This window comes from Elephas maximus, chromosome 14 (assembly GCF_024166365.1).
Source record: "Elephas maximus indicus isolate mEleMax1 chromosome 14, mEleMax1 primary haplotype, whole genome shotgun sequence".
NCBI classification, from domain to species: domain Eukaryota; kingdom Metazoa; phylum Chordata; class Mammalia; order Proboscidea; family Elephantidae; genus Elephas; species Elephas maximus.
This window is the reverse complement of record NC_064832.1, coordinates 33,294,245-33,313,385: the sequence shown is the minus strand read 5'-3', so window position 1 is coordinate 33,313,385 and position 19,141 is coordinate 33,294,245. Positions and strand designations below refer to the sequence as shown.

The following is a 19,141-nucleotide window of genomic DNA, read 5'->3' as shown; positions in this document are numbered from 1 at the left end:
AGAAAGGTCTGGTGATCTATTTCTGAAAATTAGCCAATGCAAATCTTATGGATCATGATAGAACATTGTCTGACTTGCTTGATTTATATGTGTCACCAGCAGCAATCAACTGCTAGGGAAGGACATCTTGTTTGGTGAAGCAGAGGGCCAGCAAGGGTGAGGGAGGCCCTCTGTGGGAATGGTTGCCACAATAGCCACAAGGATGGACTTGGATATGCTGGTGATTATGAAGATGACACAGGACCAAGCAGCATTTCGTTCTGTTGTACGTAAGGTCACCACGAGTTGAAGGTGACTTGACAGCAACTAACAACAAATAGAACCACAGTGTTCATTAAAAGTATTTCCTACGTTTTCTTTTAAGTCTCCAAACACCTTATATTCAGTTTTATATGTACAAGGCAAGATCCTAAAGGGCAGGGATGAAATTCTACTCACCGCTCTGACTTAGCAAAGTATATACAATTAGAAAACAAACACATAAACAAACACACCTGTTGCCATCTGGTCAATCAGGACCCATGGCAACCTCATGTGTTACAGAATAGAACTGAGCTCCACAGGATTTTCTTGACCGTAATCTTTATGGGAGCAGATTGCCAGACCTTTTTTTCCATGGCACTGCTGGATGAGTTCGAACCAACAACCTTGCGATTAGTAGCTGAGCACAAACCGTTTGTGCCACCCAGGAACTTGTGTGTGTGCAACAGAGCTGACAAATACAAGTCTGATTTGTGCCATCAGAAAGAGCACCATCTAGAGACAGCTGCTTTGAATGGAACCTGGACTGGATCTCAGAGCACCGCTAAGCACCTCAAACTCGCTTTGAAACAGATATGACAGCCGAAATAACGCGTCCTCTCTACACAAACCCTGGAATAAATAAAATGTGTAAGATTGATTACGATTAACAAAATGGCATTTAAAAATAACACTACATCCAGGAGACATCTTTTTCTTAAAGAAAAAAAAAAAAGCCTGAGCAACAGATTTTGGGTTGCATTTTTTTCATTGAAAGTACTCAACAGTTTCACCAAACAAGCTTCAAAGGAAGAGAAACTGGGTAATTAATCTTGTCAGTTACAATCCATCAAATACAGGCTCTAACATTAGTTAAATACAACTGTTCAAATACAATTTAAGAAGCATCAAAAAACTCTAGAACCACAACCAATAGCAGCAAAACCACTGAGCATTTGTAAACAACCACCAGTAAACAACGTAATAACAAAGAATTCCCATTCTTTTAAAGCATCAAATATATACAATGAAGAGAACACTGGCCAGCTTTTTTTTTTTCCTAACTATACAAGACCCAAGATTTAAAACAACGTTATCAATAACAGACACAAACTGGAGCCGTCATAAACTGTATCAACAGTCTTTTCCGCCGTGTTCCGGGTATCACGTCGCTGCGGAAGGCAGCCTCTCCAGTCTTCTCCTCATTGCCATCCTGGCGCACCGGGGGCACTCGGACCGGAAACACTGCTTGTGAAAGCAGGCTCTGCACGCTGCGAGCAAGAGCGAGAGGTCAGCCAAGGGCGACCTTGTTTTCTCCCATCTGTACAGACGCTCATCCCCGTCCTGGGGTGGGAGGGGAGTCTGACTGAACCGTGTACTCTAGAAAGACACGTGGAAGTCCGAACCCCTGGAGCTGTGAACGTGACCTTGTTTGAAAATAGGGTTTTTCCTTTGTTATCAGTTAACTTATATTCGTCATACTTGAGTCAGGTGGATCCTAACCCTAAGCCCTTCTGAACGGTGTCTCATAAAACGGGAGCAGCGCAGGTAAGGGGAGTCACCTAAGAGGAAGACAGGCGGCCTGTGGTGGCGGAGGCAGATGCATCTATAAGTGGCAAAGGAATATCCAGATCTGCCAGCAGCCACCAGGATCCAGGACAGCAGCACCAACCACTTCCTCTCTCAAAGCACCCAGAAGGACTTAACCTGGCCGAGACCCTGATTTGGACTTCCAGCCTTCAGAACTGTTAGAAAATAGATTTCTGTTCTTTAAAGCCCCCACTTTGGGGTATTTTGTTATGGAAGCACTAGGAGACTAAGACTCCAGGGTTTTATAAAAACAAAGCCCCAGTCAGGTTGAAACTCACAGCGATTATCAATCCCAAATGGGTTGTGACATGAGGTCAGAAAGCCTGATGTAGTGGACACTGTGGTGCACCCCTGATCAAAGAGGACTGAAGCATGCGTCCCCCAGCTGCTGAGATGCTGCTGGCTGATGGCTCTCAAGGGGCCACCTCCCTTCTCTGGAAATAGCCCCGAATGGAAAGAACTGCCTCACCCAAAGTCCCGCCCCTTCCTGGGGCCAGCCTGCACCCAGTGATGGTCAATGTGGGGTTTAAAGGCCCCCTTGCCCCAACTTGGGACGATGCTGAAGGGCCATCCTGGCTCCAGAGCTCCCAGATGTGTTGAGGCCTTTGCTGCAACTTCCTCCTCTGCCCGATCCTGCTGCCTTCACTCCCTACAAGTGTGAGGCCTGGGAACACACCCCAGTGAACTCTCTGCACACTGACACCCGCCCTGTAATAATGACTAACGTGCCAGCCCCCTAGTGCTGCTGCAACAGAAATGCCACGAGTGGACGGCTTTAGAGAATAGAAATGTATTTTCTGAGTTTAGAAGGCTAGAAGTTTGAATTCAGGGCACTGGCTCTAGGGGAAGTCTCTGTCAGCTCTGGGAGATGATCCTTGTTTCCATCAGCTTCTGTAGCCCCAGTGTTTCACAGTTCCTTGGTGATCCTCGTATGCTGTCTGTATTCCCCAGTTTGTGCTTGCTTGTCTCTGTGTCTAGGCTGCTCCTTATGACTCAGAAGTAATTAGGTTTAGGACATACTCTATGGACTAATTAACATAACAGAGAAAACCCTACTTCCAAACGGGATCGCATCCACAGGTTTAGGGGTCAGGGCTTCAACACATAGTTTGGGGGACATAATGCAACCCATGACAGAGACAACACTGGAGGGACCCCAGGGCAAGCCTGCCCATATCGGAGAAATGGCAGAATTAAGGCCCCAGTTCTCTCCCACGAGACAGCTTAGAGAGCACGGCATTCCTCAGGTGCTAACACCACAGGCAAGGGTCGGCAATCCTTTTCTATAAAGAGCCAGATAGTAAGTGTTTTAGGCCTTATAGGTGGTATGGTTTCTGTAACAACTATGCAACTCTGCTGTGGTAGCACAAAAGCAGCCAGAGACAATACTTAAAAATTGGGTGTGACTATGTTCCAATTACAGAAGCATGGAGCAGGCCATGGTTTGTCCACCTCTGATATAGAAAAACTGGGGCACAAGCAAAAAGGGACCACTTCCTCTATGCAAACCCTGTATCATAAGGCTTCATCCTTCATCTCTCCCCCGCACAAGGTGGTACAAATGGTTTGTGCTCAACTGCTCACCTAAAGGTTAGTGATTCTAACCCACAGCAACCTGCTTCCATTAAGATTACAGGCAAAAAAAAAAAAAAAAAAAAAAAACCCCATGGAGCAGCTCTACACTGTAACACATGGGGTTGCCACGAGTCAGAACTGACTCAAGGGCAACAGGTTTGGTATTTGTGTGTGTGTGCACCAAAACTCTATTACCTCCAATCCAACATATCAGCATACACCAGGCTCCTTATACTTAAAGAAGGGACGTTGCGCGTAAAGATACCTGAACATCTTCTACACGTTGTGGTCTGAAAGGGGAAGATGACAGCCGCACTCCGGCAAAATTCACAAATGAAGCCCCTTCCTTGACAGAGCTGGGAGGGAAGAGTCAACAGGTTAAAGTCCTCACTGGAAAAGTCTCTCTGCATGGAGAAGTGAGCTGCCACCTTACAGAGCTTCATGAGCATCGGTTTTTCAGTATCTATGATTCTGGCCTCCAGCAGCAAATGGATCTTGTCTCCTGCACAGTAAATGCACACCGATTCTGCACAGAGAAAGCTCACACCAAGGCAGCTGGGGGCACCAAAGACCATGATTTTAAATGTGTTCATTTTTTCTTCGTTTTTTTTTTTTTATTATGGTATATAATAGTATATATATGGTATATAATATTTGCCATTTTAACCATTTTCGAGTGTACAATTCAGTGGCATTAATTACTTTCACCACGTTGTACAAACATCACCACCAGCCATTTCCAAATGTTCTTCCGTCTCCCTAGGTGGAAACTCAGCGCCTCTGAAATAACAACTCCCCATTCACCCCTCCTCTCCCCGTCCCAGCCCCTTTCAGCCATTAATAAACTTCTGTCTCTATGCATCTGTCTATTCTAGAAATTTCAGGTAAGTGGGCTCATAGACAGTATTTCTCCTTTTGTGTCAGACTTTAAACATACATTCTTAAATGGTCTTTTTTTTCCTAATTTCTACAGTACAATTCTTTGATCTATGTAGACATGGAGCCTCCTGTTCGTTGCTCCTGAGTCCACGTAGCTGTACCTGGCAGCAGAGGGCAGAGTAGGAATTGAGGGAGGCCCCAGGCAGGGCCAGGCGCCCCGGCTAAGAAGTCAGCTGACCAAGATTAGACTTGCATTCCCACACTGCCACCTACCGGCAGGATGATGCTGGTTCTGAGCCTCAGTTTTCTCACTCATAAATGGTACTGCCAGCACTTCCCATGGGACTTGTGAGGGTTAAAGCATGCAATGTGCAGAACACCCCAACATAGCCCTGGCATATAAGGGACAGTTCAGGGATGCACCTGTCCCCAGCAAACCCTCACCTCACAGCTGGCCACATGTGCAAGGGAAGCCTTCAGAAGCTCCTTCAGCAGGGGCACCATCAGCCCTCTCTTGATCCTGACTAGGTCGTCCAGGGATAACAGGTGGAGTTCATCAGTCAAGTGTCTCGGCACCTGCTCAAACTCCTTTAATGTGCTGCCAGAGAGGAAACAAAAAGGAATTCCAGGATCCACCCATATAGCAGCCGGGAGAGAACCGAGGCCTGTTGTTTTCTCCTGGCACTCACACTTATTTTAACTCAATTTAAAAAAAAAAAAAAAGAAATCTTCCCAAGAAAAAGACTTAACCTTGTCAGCACCACGCTACCTTTTCCAAGTTTGCTTGGGGGCCTTGAAATTAAAATTCCATAGATGCTTCCTTCAAAAAGCTGAAAAAGCAGAGAAACGTGTCCCTTGTAGTTTTCCCATGCACTCATATAGCAAAAGGAAAACCCTGAATATTTGTTTTTCAGGGTTTAAAAATGTGTAGCCTGTGAACGTCATCAAAATAAAAGCTTTTGTGCATCAAAGGACTTTATCAACAAAGTTAAGAGACAATCTACAGAATGGGAGAAAATATTTGGGAACCATATACCTGATAAAGGTTTAGGCTTAATATCCAGAATATATAAAGACCCTCTAAAACTTAACAACAAAAAGACAAACAACCCAATCAAAAAATGGGCAAAGGATTGAGCCCAAGATGGCGACTTAGGCTGACGCACCAGAACATCCCCCTACGTTACGGAGAAACCAACTGAAACAGATACAGATGACAACCTCGGAACCCTGAACATCAAATGGAAGGATGAAGAATTAGACCAAACTCCAAGCAGAAGGAGAAACAGGAAGAAAACAGCAGAGTTGGAGGTACATGGATACTCAGCACTTTGCCAACGGGCCCAGCACAGCATGGTTATCTTGGGACAAAGTGGGCAGCTTTCTTGTATGAGGAGACAGGAACAAAGAAACCAGCAACACACACACACAAAAAAAGCATAACAAAATGACAGTAGTAAATTCATACCTATCAATAATCACACTGAATTTAAGTGGCTTAAATGTATCAAGTGATAGAGAGTGGCAGAATGGATAAAAAAATAGGACCCATCAATATATTGCCTATAAGAGACATACCTCAGACATAAAGACATAAACTGGATAAAAATCAGAGGACAGAAAAAAGAAATATCAAGCAAACAGCAACCAAAAAAGAGCAGGAGTGGCAATATTAATCTCTGATAAAACAGGCTTTAAGTCAAAATCCATTGTAAGAGACAAGGAAGGGCATTATATAATGATTAAAGGGTCAATCCACCAAGAGGATGTAACCATAATGATTACTTACGTACCCAAAGACAAAGTTCCAAAATACATAAAACCATATTGAAAAGAGAGATAGACAGTTCCATGATAATAGTAAGAGACTTTTTAACACACCACTTTTTATAAATGACAGAACAATGAGAAAGAAACTCAGCAAAGAAACATAAGATCTGAACAACGCAATCAACCAACCCGACCTCACTGACACACACAGAACTTGCCAACCAAGAGCGGCACAGAGCACATTCTTCTCCAATGCACATGGATCATTCTCCAGAAAAGACAGTATTTTAGGCCACAAAGCAAGCCTCAATAAATTAAAAAACATCAAAATAATACAAAGCATCTTCTCTGATCACAATGTTGTAAGGTTAGAAATCAATAACAGGAAGAACAAGGAAAAAAATCAAATACATGGAAGCTGAATAACACCTTCCTTTAAAACCACTGAGTAACAGAAGAAATTAAAAATGAAATTTAAAAATTCCTAGAATTAAATGAGAATGAAAACACAAGATGCCAATACCTTTGGGTCACAGCAAAAGCAGTGCTCAGAGGAGAATTTAAAGCAGTAAATGCACACATCAAAAAAAAAAAAAGGATCAAAATCAATAGCTTAACCCCACAACTCGAACAAACAGAAAAAGAGCATCAAGAGAAGCCCACAGTCACCAGAAGAAAGGATATAATAAAGATTAGAGCAGAAAAAACAAAACAGAAAAAACAATGGAAAGAATCAGTAAGATCAGAAATTCGTTCTTTGAAAGGATAAATAAATTTGACAATAAATCCGTCAATAAATGACAAAGGGAAAGCACGAGAAGTTGTTAGTAAACAAAGTAAGAAATGAAATGGGTGATATTACAACAGAACCAACTAAGATAAAAAGGATCATAACAGAATATTATGAAAAACTGTACTCCAACAAATTCGAAAACCTAGAAGAAATGGACACATTTCTAGAAACACACTATCTACCTAAACTAACACAAACTGAGGTAGAAAATCCAAACAGACTCATAACGAATGAAAAAATTGAAGAGGTCATAAAAAAAAAAACTTCCAAAAAAAAGCCCTGGCCCAGGTGGCTTTACTGGAGAATTCTACCAAACACTCAGAGAAGAGTTGACACCAATTCTACTCAAACTATTCCAGAACATACAAAAGTAAGGAATACCCCCTAACTCATTTCATGAAGCTAGCATAACCCTGATACCAAAGCCAGGCAAAGACACTACTAAAGAAAATTAGAGACCAATATCCCTCATGAATATAGACACAAAAAATTTTCAACAAAATTCTAGCCAATAGAATTCAACAGCATATCCTAAAAAAAAAAAAAATACATCATGATCAAGTGGGCTGCTAACTGAAAGGCTGGCAGTTCAAATCCACCAGCAGCATCTTGGAAACCCCATGGGGCAACTCTGCTCTGTCCTATAGGGTTGCTATGAGTCGGAACCAACTCGACAGCACCTAACTACATAACACAACATCCCTCATGAATATAGACACAAAAAAATTTCAACAAAATTCTAGCCAATAGAATTCAACAGCATATAAAAAAATGATAATATATCATGATCAGTGGGGTTCATACCAGGGATGCGAGGATGATTCAACATTAAAAAATCAATCAATGTAACTCACTACATAAATAAAACAAAGGAAAAGAATCCCATGATCATCTCAATCGATGCAGAAAAGGCATTTGATAAAACACCCTTTCCTGATAAAAACTCTCAGCAAAAGAGGAATAGAAGGGAAATCCCTCAACATAATTAAGGGTAAATATACAAATCCAACAGCCAACATAATTTTCAATGGAGAGAGACTGAAAGCATTTCCCTTCAGAACAGGAACCGGACAAGGATGTCCTTCATCACCACTCTTATTCAACACTGTACTGGAAGTCCTAGCTAAAGCAAGAACGCAAGAAAGGGAACTAAAAGGCACAAAAATTGGTAAGGAAGAAGTAAAACTACCTCCTATTCACAGTTGACGTGTTCCTATACATAGAAAGTCCTGAGAGCACGCAAGAAATTACTGAAACTAATAGAAGGGTTCAGCAAAGTAGCAGGATACAAAAATCAGTTGGATTCCTCTACTCTAACAAAGCGAATCTGACAAGGAAATCAGGAAAACAATGCCATTTACTTTACCTCCCCAAAGATAAAATACTTAGGAATAAATCTAACTAGGTACATAAAAGACCATACAAAGGAAAACTACAAAACACTACTGCAAGAATCCAAAAGAGACCTACAAAAATGGAAAAACATACCATGCCCATGGATAGGAAGACTTAACGTTGCGAAAAGGTCAATACTACCCAAAGCGATCTATAGATAAATGCAATCCAAATTCCAACAACATTCTTTAGTGAAATGAAAAAAGTAATTTCTAACTTTATATGGAAAGGAAAAAGACTCTATATGGCTAAAGCGTTATTGAAGGAGAACAAAGTAGGAGACCTTACACTTCCCAATCTCAAAACCTACTATACAGCCACAGTACTCAAAACCATTTGGTACTGGTACAATGACAGACACATACATCGATGGAACAGAATTGAGAATCCAGAAATAAATCCACCCAGCTATGGACAGCTATCGTCACAAAGAGTCAAAGTCCATCAAATGGGGAAGACACACTCTCTTTAACAAATGGTTCTGGCAAAACTCGATATCCATTTGCAGAAAAATGAAACAGAATCCATACTTCACACCATACACAAAAACTAACTCGAAATGGATCAAAGACCTAAATGTTAAACCCAAAACCATAAAGTTCATGGAAGAAAACATAGGGACAAAGCTAGGGGTCCTAATTTATGGCATAAATAGACTATCAAACATAACCAAAAATGCACAAACAGCAGAAAATAAATTAGATAACTGGGACCTCCTAAAAATTAAATACTTGCGCTCATCAAAAGAATTCGCCAAAAGAGTAAAAAGAGAATGGACAGACTGGGAAAAATTTTTTGCAATGACATATCTGACAGGGGTCTAATCTCTAAAATTTATACAAAACTTCAACACCTGAACAACAAAAAAGATAAACGATCCAATCAAAACACTGGCAAAGGATATGAATAGACACTTCACCAAAGAAGACATTCAGGGGGCCAAAAAATACAGGCAAAGATGCTCGCAACCACTAGCCATTAAAAAAAAAAAAAAAAAAAATTTTTTTTTTTTTATTTTTTTAGAGAGACGCAAATCAAAACTACAATAAGATACCATCTCACCCTGGCAAGAATGGCAATGATCAGAAAACAACAAATGCTGGCGAGGTTGTGTAAAAGGGTAGAACCACATGTAAAACAATACAGCACGTCCTTAAAAAGCTAAAAATAGAAATACCGTATGATCCAGCAATCCCACTCCTCGGTATATACCCTAGAGAAATAAGAGCTGTGAAATGAACAGACATATGCATATCCATGTTCATTGCAGCATTAGTCACAATAGGAAAAAGATGGAAAAAACCTAAATGTCCATCGATGGATTAATGGATAAACAAATTGTGGTACATACATACTATGCAATACTACACAATGAAAAAGAACAACGATGACTCTGAAACATCTCACAACATGGATGAACTGTGGAACATTATGCTGAGTGAAGTAAGTCAATCACAAAAGGACAAATGCTGCATGAGACCACTATTATAAAAAGTCAAGAATAGGTTTACACACATCCTTTGATGATTACCAGGGATGGGGGAGGGGAGGGAGGATCACTAAATAGATAGGCACATGTTAACTCTGGTGAAGGGAAAGGCAATATACAGTGTGGGGGAAGTCAGCACAAAGTGACCAAGGCAAAGGAAGACACTGAGAAATACGTAAGAACAAAGGGCAACCATGGTAAATACTGTAACATATACAATCCTGTAACAACAGTAATAACAAACAATAATTTGTAAGTAGAAACATAGGTATATGTTGTTGTTAGGTGCGGTCGAGTCGGTTCCGACTCATAGCGACCCTATGCACAAACAGAATGAAACACTGCCCGGTACTGCGCCATCCTTATAGTCGTTGTTATGCTTGAGCTCATTGTTGCAGCCACTGTGTCAAACCACCTCGTTGAGGGTCTTCCTCTTTTCTGTTGACCCTGTACTTTGCCAAGCATGATGTCCTTCTCCAGAGACTGATCCCTCCTCACAACATGTCCAAAGTATGTAAGACGCAGTCTCGCCATCCCTGCCTCTAAGGAGCATTCTGGCCGCACTTCTTCCAAGACACATTTGTTCGTTCTTTTGGCAGTCCACGGTATGTTCAATATTCTTCACCAACACCACAATTCAAAGGCGTCAACTCTTCTTCGGTCTTCCTTATTCACTGTCCAGCTTTCACATACATACGATGCGATTGAAAATACCATGGCCTGGGTCAGGCGCACCTTCGTCTTCAGGGTGACATCTTTGCTCCTCAACACTTGGAAGAGGTCCTTTGCAGCAGATTTACCAGACGCAATGCATCTTTTGATTTCTTGACTGCTGCTTCGATGGCTGTTGGTTGTGGATCCAAGTAAAATGAAATCCTTGACAACTTCAATCTTTTCTCCATTTATCATGACGTTGCTCATTGGTTCAGTCGTGAGGATTTTTGTTTTCTTTATGTTGAGGTGCAATCCATACTGAAGGCTGTGGTCTTTGATCTTCATTAGTAAGTGCTTCAAGTCCTCTTCACTTTCAGCAAGCAAGCTTATGTCATCTGCATAACGCAGTTAATGAGTCTTCCTCCAATCCTGTTGCCCCGTTCTTCTTCATATAGTCCAGCTTCTCACAGAATTCATTCAGCATACAGATTAAATAGGTATGGTGAAGAATACAACCCTGACGCACGCCTTTACTGACTTTAAACCAATCAGTATCCCCTTGTTCTGTCAGAACAACTGCCTCTTGATCTATGTAAAGGTTCCTCATTAGCACAATTAAGTGTTCCGGAATTCCCATTCTACATAGGTATATATATATATATACACACACACACACACATATATATATAATACACACACATAGGTATATAAAAAAGTATGTACGTACGCTAAATAGGTGTGGGAAGTCGTAGAGGAATACACTTAAGTGCATATGTAGGTATGGCTGTGACTATTTCTACATAAATATTTGTATGTGCTACATGTATATTTATATACATAATGAAGCACATAGGGGCCACAGTTATGGTAACTTCTTAGACATAAGCAAACATCTCGCAGGACTGAGCTACTGGGCTTGAAGGCTAAGGACCATAGTCTCGGGGGACATCTAGGTCAATTAATATAACATAGTTCATAAAGATAATGTTCCACATCCTAGGCTGGCAAGTAGTATCTGGGGTCTTAAAAGTTTGCAAGTGGGCATCTAAGATACAACTATTGGTCTCGTCCCATCTGGAGCAAAGGACAGTGAAGAAAACCGAAGACTCAAGGAACCAATTAGTCCAAAGGAAAATGGCCCACCTGAATCACAGCTTCCTCTAGCCTGAGACCAGAAGAACTGGATGGTGCCCGGCTACTAGTACCAAGCACTCTGACCAGAAACACAATAGAAGGTCCCAGTTAGAATGGGTGAAAAGGTAAAACAAAATTCAAATTCATAAAAAGACTAAACTTACTGATCTGATAGACTGGAGAAATCCCCAAGACTTTTGCCCTAAGACACCCTTCCAACTTGGAACTGAAGCCACTCCTAAAGGCCACCTTTCAGCCAAATTACAGACTGGTCTGAAAAATAATAACATCCGTGAGGAATACGCCCCATAGAACAACCAACTACATGAGACGAAAAGGGCAACATTTGCCCAAAAACAAAGATGAGAAGCCAGGGAGGGGTAGGGAAACTGAATGGAAATGGGGAACCCAGGGTGGAAATGGGGAGAGTGCTGACAGATTGTGGAGACTGCAACCAATGTCACAGAATAATGTGCATATGAATTACTGAATGGAAAACTAATTTGGTATGTAACTTTCACCTAAAGCACAATAAAGTATTCAAAGAAAAAAAAAGTAGACAAAGGACTTGAATATACATTCCAGCAAAGAAGATATACAAATGGCCAACAAGCACATGAAAAGATGCTCAACATCTTAAATTACAGAAATGCAAATCAAAACCACAACCTACCACTTCACTGCCACTATGATGGCTATTATCAGAAAAAGTGGAAGTTAACAAGTGTTGGTGAGAATGTGGAGAAACTGGAACCCTCACCCATTTTTTACAGGATTGTAAAATGGTGCAGCCACTGTGGAAAAGTTTGGTGGTTCCTCAAAAAGTTAAACATAAAAGTACCATATGACCCAGCAATTCCATTTCCAGGTATCTACCCGAAAGAACTGACTCAAACAGACACTTGTACACAAGTCTTCATTGCAGCATTATTCACAACAGTGACAAGGCAGAAACAACCCAAAAGCACCTGCCTGCTAACCAAAAGATCAGTGGCTCAAACCCACCTGTTACTCCGCAGGAGAAAGATGTGGCAGTCTGCTTTTGTAAAGATTTACAGCCTTGGAAACCCTATGGGGCAGTTCTACTCTGTCCTACAGGGTTGCTAGGAGTCGGAATCGACTCCACAGCAGCGGGTTTTTGGTTTTTATAAAGAGAATGGATCCTGATTCATGCTGTGACATGAACCTTAAAAGCATTATGCTGAATGAAATAAGTCAGATACAAAAGGACCGTGTATGATTCCACTTATGTAAAATATCTACAACCAGCAAAGGCATGGAGACCAAAGCTTATTAGTTGTTACCAGGGGGCAGAACTCCCATCTGGGTCAGAGTAGAACTCTGTTCCATAGGGTTTCCATGTCTGTGACCTTTAGAAAGAAGATGGCCAGGACTTTCTTCCAGGTGCCTCTAGGTGGACTTAAATGGCCAGTTTTCTTGTTAGTAGCCAAGCACATAACTATTTGTGCTACTCATAGAATTCCCAGTAATGCCAAACCCTGCCTAATTCTCCAGACAGCCTGGGAGGTAGAGGGTATTTGCTGCCTCCTCTGCCTGGAGGATTCCTGACCCCTCTTCTTCACTCCACCTACACTTCAAGCTCAGGCTTTTTCTCCAGGAAGCTTTGCCCACTCTCCTCCCCACCCACCCCCTCAATGAACTAACTGCTGCCTCTTCTGTACCCTGACAGCACCCTGGACACGTGTCCTTCACAGGGTCCTGCTAGACTCTAAGATGAGTCTTACTGATTTTATCTGATGTACAGAGTGTGTGTTTGATAAATTTTTGTAGAAGGCAGGAATTGTGGGCACGGTTATGTTATGGATGAGAAAACGGACGCTCTGAGAAGAAATTAATTTGTCACACAAATGCTGTGAGCCCAAGGCCAAATGACAACAAAATCCTTGCTCTTTCCCCCAAAGTGCATTATTATAAAAGCAATACATCATCATCATCACATAAAAATAAGAAACTAGAAAAAGCTTAAAAAAAAAAAAACTAAAACTAAACAAAAATAAAACCCTATGATCTCACTGTCCATAACAGGTAATCTTACCCCCTTGGGCAAGCTACTCTTTTTCCATGTAATATACTGTGAAATCCCTTCTATGCCAATAAATTCAGGCCCACATATTGGCTGTATAGTGTCTATACTATAAAAAAAAAAAAATACTATAGATACGGTTATTAGGTATTGTCCTATTACTGAACACCTAGATCTTTAATACCATTCTTATCATAAAACTACTCTTTAGCTAAATCTCTGCACACATTCTTAGTTATCTCTTTAGGATAAACTTCTAGAAGTGGAATTTCTGAAGGCCATGATCTCATCATGGTTCCACAAGGGGTGTAAGAAAAGGCCACTAACTAGAGTTGTTTCATCTTATACTGCCCCATTCTACTTACATTGTTTGTTAATTTTTAATTTTGTAAAATACATATAACACGAAATTTGCTATTTTAACCATTTTTAAGTGTACAATTTAGGTGGACTAAGTACATTCACAATGCTGTATAACCATCACCATTATCGATTTCCAAAAATTTTCATCACCCCAAAAAGAAACTCTGTACCCATTAAGCATAACTCCCCTTAGCTCCCCTAGGCCCTGGCAACCTCTAACCTACTTTCTACCTCTATGAATTTGCCTAGTCTAAGGTATTTCATGGAGTCCTTGGGTGGTGCAGTTAACGCACTTGGCTGCCAACCCAAAGGTTAGCGGGTTGAGTCCACCAGAGGCCTGGCAATCTGCTTCTGAAAAATCAGCCATTGAAAACCCTATGGCGCACAGTTCTACTCTGACACACACGGGGTAGCCACCATGAGTTGGAGTTGACTCAGTAGCAACTAGTTCCTGGTAGGTACCTTATACAAGTGGAATCATACAATCTGCATCCTTTTGTGAGGTTCATTCTTCTTAACAAGTTAGTTAGAAGGCTTGGTAAGTTTAAAGAGATGGTCTGTGTTCCCGAAGATGGCATGATGAAATTACTCTGCTAAGAGGCCTGTGTAATGGGGGATCCCGGACCAGCCACTCAGAGGATTAGCAGAAGTGTGGAGAGAAGGCAGGCTCAAGGCATCAATCCCCCCAGCTCAGAGACCTGGGACTATCCCAGCCAAGAACAGTACCTTCTGGCAAACCTGCAGGTGCACAACAACTTCTTGATATGAAAAAGCTGCTCCTGCATTTCCTAATGTGAGAAACCAAACAAAGGGAAAGAGTTAAATGCTATAAACAACACTGGAAATGTATATGTCGAATTTAAACTCCTTCCAAATGTCAATGTTATTTCTAACCTTGAAATGCTACAATTCTATAAAGCAAGACTTTGAAGGAAACAGAAGGCATTCATTCATAACCGGGTCCACAGATCAAGAGGGGGCCCTGGACAGATTCAGGTTTTGTTGAATCTGAAGCTGACAACTGTAGAGGCCTTCTTTACGAAAAACATAAAAACCCACTGCCCATGAGTTGATTCCAACTCACAGAGACCCTATAGAACAGAGTAGAACCGTCCCATAGGGTTTCCAAGGAGCGGCTGGTGGATTTGAACTCCCGACCTTTTGGTTAGTAGCCAACCAAACTAGGTGTAAATGTGGAGTCCCTAAGTGGCACATACGGTTAAACGCTTGATGACTAGTCAAAACGTTAGCAGTTTAAACCCACCCAAGAGGCATTTCAAAAGACAGGCCTTGCTTCCGTAAGGTCGCAGCCTTGAAGACCCTATGAAGCAGTTCTACTCTGCACACATGGGGTTGCCATGAGTCCCAGTGGAGTGGAGGGCAACTGACAACAATATATAAATGCAAAACTATGTATCAATATAAAATTCCATATTGGGCCTTGGAAAGAGCCTGTGAAGCTTAAAATTCATTTGATTCCCGGTAAATCTGCCCCTCGGGGGGACCTGCGACCCCTCCCACCACCACCCACCGCACTAATGTACTGGGTTTCCCGCGGCAGGACCCTTCCTGCAGGCGGAAGGCGCTTCCTCAGGGGAGACAGACACTCACCCTCACTCTGTCCAGTTCCTTGGCTTTTGAATAGAGGCTCTGGCTGATAGCCTGCAAATTGAAAATGGGCTGGTACCATATGCTGTCCAGCACCCTTTTGGCGAAATTGCTGACGTAGTACTTCCGGAAGTCCCACGTCATCAGGATGCGCGCCGGGATGCAGGACTCTGCATACGTGTGGCAACAGTCGCAGAAGTACTTCCCCAGGTACTCGCAGTAGCGGAGCCGCTTCACAAACTCTGCGGGGCACACGGGAGGGTGAGCACCAGCCGGACCCCGAAAACCACCCTTGCCCGGAGCCCGTCCCACCCCAATTCATACACAAGGTGTGAAGACTCAGATGATGGTTTTCATGCTGCTAAAGCCGGTATGTGGCCTTATGGTGGCTGGGAGAACTCTGGAAGAAGCTTGGTTGAACGTGGCCTTAGTCTGTGGGGGATCCTGAGCTTTACAGATGCTGATAAACAGAAACTAGCTGCCATCATGGAGACCCCATGTGTTCTGTCCAAGTACAACTGTGCTCCTTAAGGTTTTCAATGGCTGATTTAATTTCAGGAACAGATTACCAGGCCTTTCTTCCAAGGTACCTCTGAGTAGACTTGAACCACCAACCTCTTGGTTAGCAGCCAACTATGTAAACCATTTGCCACCCAAGGACTTGCAGATAAATAGAACCTTCTCAAAATATACCGGATTTGGAAGGCTGTGGTCTTTGATCTTCATTAGTAAGTGCACATTAGAAGTTGGGTCAAAAAAAGAAGGTGAGATTTAAGGTCTGAAAACCTGGGTGGGGGCCCCACCTCCACCTCTCCTTGGCTGGAAGACTGAGGGCAGTTCAGAATGTCTTCAAACCTAACTTTCCCAGGACCATAAAAAGTGATGAAAATGAAAATGAACACTAAAAAAAAACTAGGAGTTGGATTAAATGATATTATAATATGAAAAGCAACTTGTAAATTATAAATGAAAGCACTATGCACATAACGTTAGGAATTATCATCCAAAAGACTTCCTGGATATTTTGTCAGTGAGGAAAAAAAATACAAAAATGTACAAAGCATGGGAGTAGGCTGTATGTGAAAGAAGAAATACAACCACTAAAGATACGAAAAATGTCCAATCTCAGTAACAGTCAAAAAAAACATGCACATTAAAACAGTCAGATACTATGCTTTGCCTCTGTCAGAAATTTAGAAGACCCAGAGCTGATGCAGGCTAAAAAAGTAGCCAGTCACTCATATTCCAATAGGAGAACTTTCTGAACCACCTGGTAGGAGGGCATTTTGATGATATACTTGAAGTATCAAATGTTCAACAGTGACTCTATCAGACAGAAATGCTAATACACACACATAGAGAACAGAAAGATGTTTATTACAGCCTGTTTGTAATGGGGGTGGGGTGGGCAACCTAAATGTCCATAAAGAGGCAGTGGTTAACTGGTTACATAAGTAATGCCATACAGGCTATACAGTATACGGAAGAGCATCGAAAATGGACATTCAGGTACAGATACTATACTATCTCTGTTTTAAAACTATACATATACATACAAAGTCTAGAAGAATCCCCACCAAAAAGCAAACAATGGATACTTATGAAGAGTGGGGGCACTTTTTTATTTGCTAAATGAACATGAATTGATTTTTTGGAAATATCTCTAATAAAATGTTTTGACTAACAAAGAAGAATAATGTGACAAATACCTGTGTACCTACCACTGGTTTAAGAAAGACAATGTAGCAATTCAGTTAAAGGCTCCCACATACCCCCCATCACACTAGGGCTAACTGGAGCGACTTTGATATTTATCATCCAGGACTGGACTTATATGTTCCTTGCAATTAAAGTGTCATAAGGCACGATACAAATATTAACATATATTGTGAGAATTAAATGAAAAAATGGATGGGAAAGCAGCTACCACAGTACCTAGCACACTATAGATTCTAAACAACAACAACAAAAAACAGTTGCCATCAAGTCAACTCTGACTCATAGTGACGCCATGCATATCAGAGTAGAACTGTGCTCCAGAGGATTTTCAATAGCTGATTTTTCATTAGTAGATTGCTTGCCAGGCCTTTCTTCTAAGGCACCTCTGGGTGAACAGGAACCTTGAGCCTTTCAGTTAGCGGCCAAGCACATCAACTGTTTGCACCACTGGGGAACTCTGATTCTAGACATAGTTTGCTTATGATGGCTTTAAAAATAAACAAGTTGAATGGCTGCAGGAGCAAACCTTCATGGATCATTACTCTGTGCTGGCTCTGGTGAAATGTTACATACACTGTATCTTGCTCTGTGCTTGCAACTCTATGAGACCCGATGCTGTCCAGTGATTCTGACTCATAGCAAACATACAAGACAGAGGTAGGACTATTATTTACTGTTTTACTGAGGAAAACACTAAGAGAGCGAGGCTAAGCAACAGGCCCAGGGACACGAAAGCAGTAGGATGCCAAGCCAAGCCTAGGCTGCTAAAGCTCTAGCTTTTAGTCATTGTACCCAACTCTTCCTCTGCTGCATTTGGAAGGCCGGTGCGGGGCGGGAGCAGCGAGCTGGGAGGAAAAGCGAGAAGAGCTGAAGGCTTTGCACTTGCCCAAATTATTCCTCGGTCATACTTAAAGAGTTGATGTGTAAAAACACAGGAGTAAGTATGTATGTACCTGCATTACCAAACCCTGAATTAATTATGATGTCCCTCCAGAGTTGGTAAATTATTTGTGAAAATTTTATTAAATGCCTAATGGTTATGTCTGAGTCCTCAGATTTGAAATTCTGGTAAGTCTGTTGTAGCTATTTCCTACCTTGGATTAAGGTCTCTGACGTGGCACCTACTGAGTATTACTTTGCTTATGATAGGGTCTCAATATATTTTACTTTAAATAAGCCAAAAGGCAGGTATCTCCTGGCCCCTGCTTTCTAGATTTCTGATGAAACTTCACAAAATAGGAGGAGAAAGGAGGACAGAACAGGCCAATAAGTGTTCCTGATATAATTTGTCTTTCCCTAACATCCAAAACCCTAATCTTTTTTATTGTAATTTAGATGAAGGTTTACAGAGCAAATTAGTTTCTCATTAAACAAATAATATATTGTTTTGTGACACTGGTTACCTTCCCCATGACATGTCAACACGCTCTCCTTCTCCGCTTTGGGTTCCCCATTACCAGCTTTCCTGTCCTTTCCTGCCTTCTTATCCTTGCCCCTGGGCTGGTGTGCCCATTTAGTCTTGTTTTGTTTCATGGGCCTGTCTAATCTTTGGCTGAAGGGCGAACTTCAGGAGTGACTTTAAAACCCTAATATTTCAATATTCATCCACTCATGTCTCCATGTATTAAGCGTTATGAACGAATACTAAGTGCCAGGCATTTTACTCTTGATACAGAATAAATCTCTTCCATCTCTTTTGATTTTCTCAGTCCTCAATTAAAACAAAACAAAGTATCCTAAAGCAGTGGTTCTCAACCAGGGGCAACTTTGCCCCCAGGGGAGATCTGGCAAAATCTGGAGACATCTTTGCTTGTCATAATAAGAACTGCTTCTAATATAGGTTGAGGCCAGGAATCCTGCTAAACATCCTGCAATGCACAGGACAGCC

The 19,141-nt window shown here is 41.7% G+C and overlaps 1 protein-coding gene across 12 annotated transcripts in view; it reads right to left on the bottom strand.

Annotated features, from left to right (window-relative positions):
• RUBCNL (rubicon like autophagy enhancer) overlaps positions 1–19,141 on the bottom strand; it is a 162,932-nt gene that overhangs the window by 83,100 nt on the left and 60,691 nt on the right. For 6 of the 12 annotated variants that reach the window (XM_049853343.1, XM_049853350.1, XM_049853342.1 and 3 more), the window contains exons 10-14: positions 15,538–15,776; positions 14,653–14,714; positions 4,729–4,882; positions 3,671–3,761; positions 1–1,511 (exon numbers count right to left, since the gene is read on the bottom strand). In XM_049853343.1, coding sequence (XP_049709300.1) covers positions 1,405–1,511; positions 3,671–3,761; positions 4,729–4,882; positions 14,653–14,714; positions 15,538–15,776 — 653 coding nt within the window. In that variant the 3' untranslated portion in view covers positions 1–1,404. Of the gene's footprint in view, positions 1,512–3,670; positions 3,762–4,728; positions 4,883–14,388; positions 14,715–15,537; positions 15,777–19,141 lie in introns of all 12 variants that reach the window. The other 6 variants (XR_007513175.1, XR_007513174.1, XM_049853347.1 and 3 more) reach the window with 3 other exon arrangements.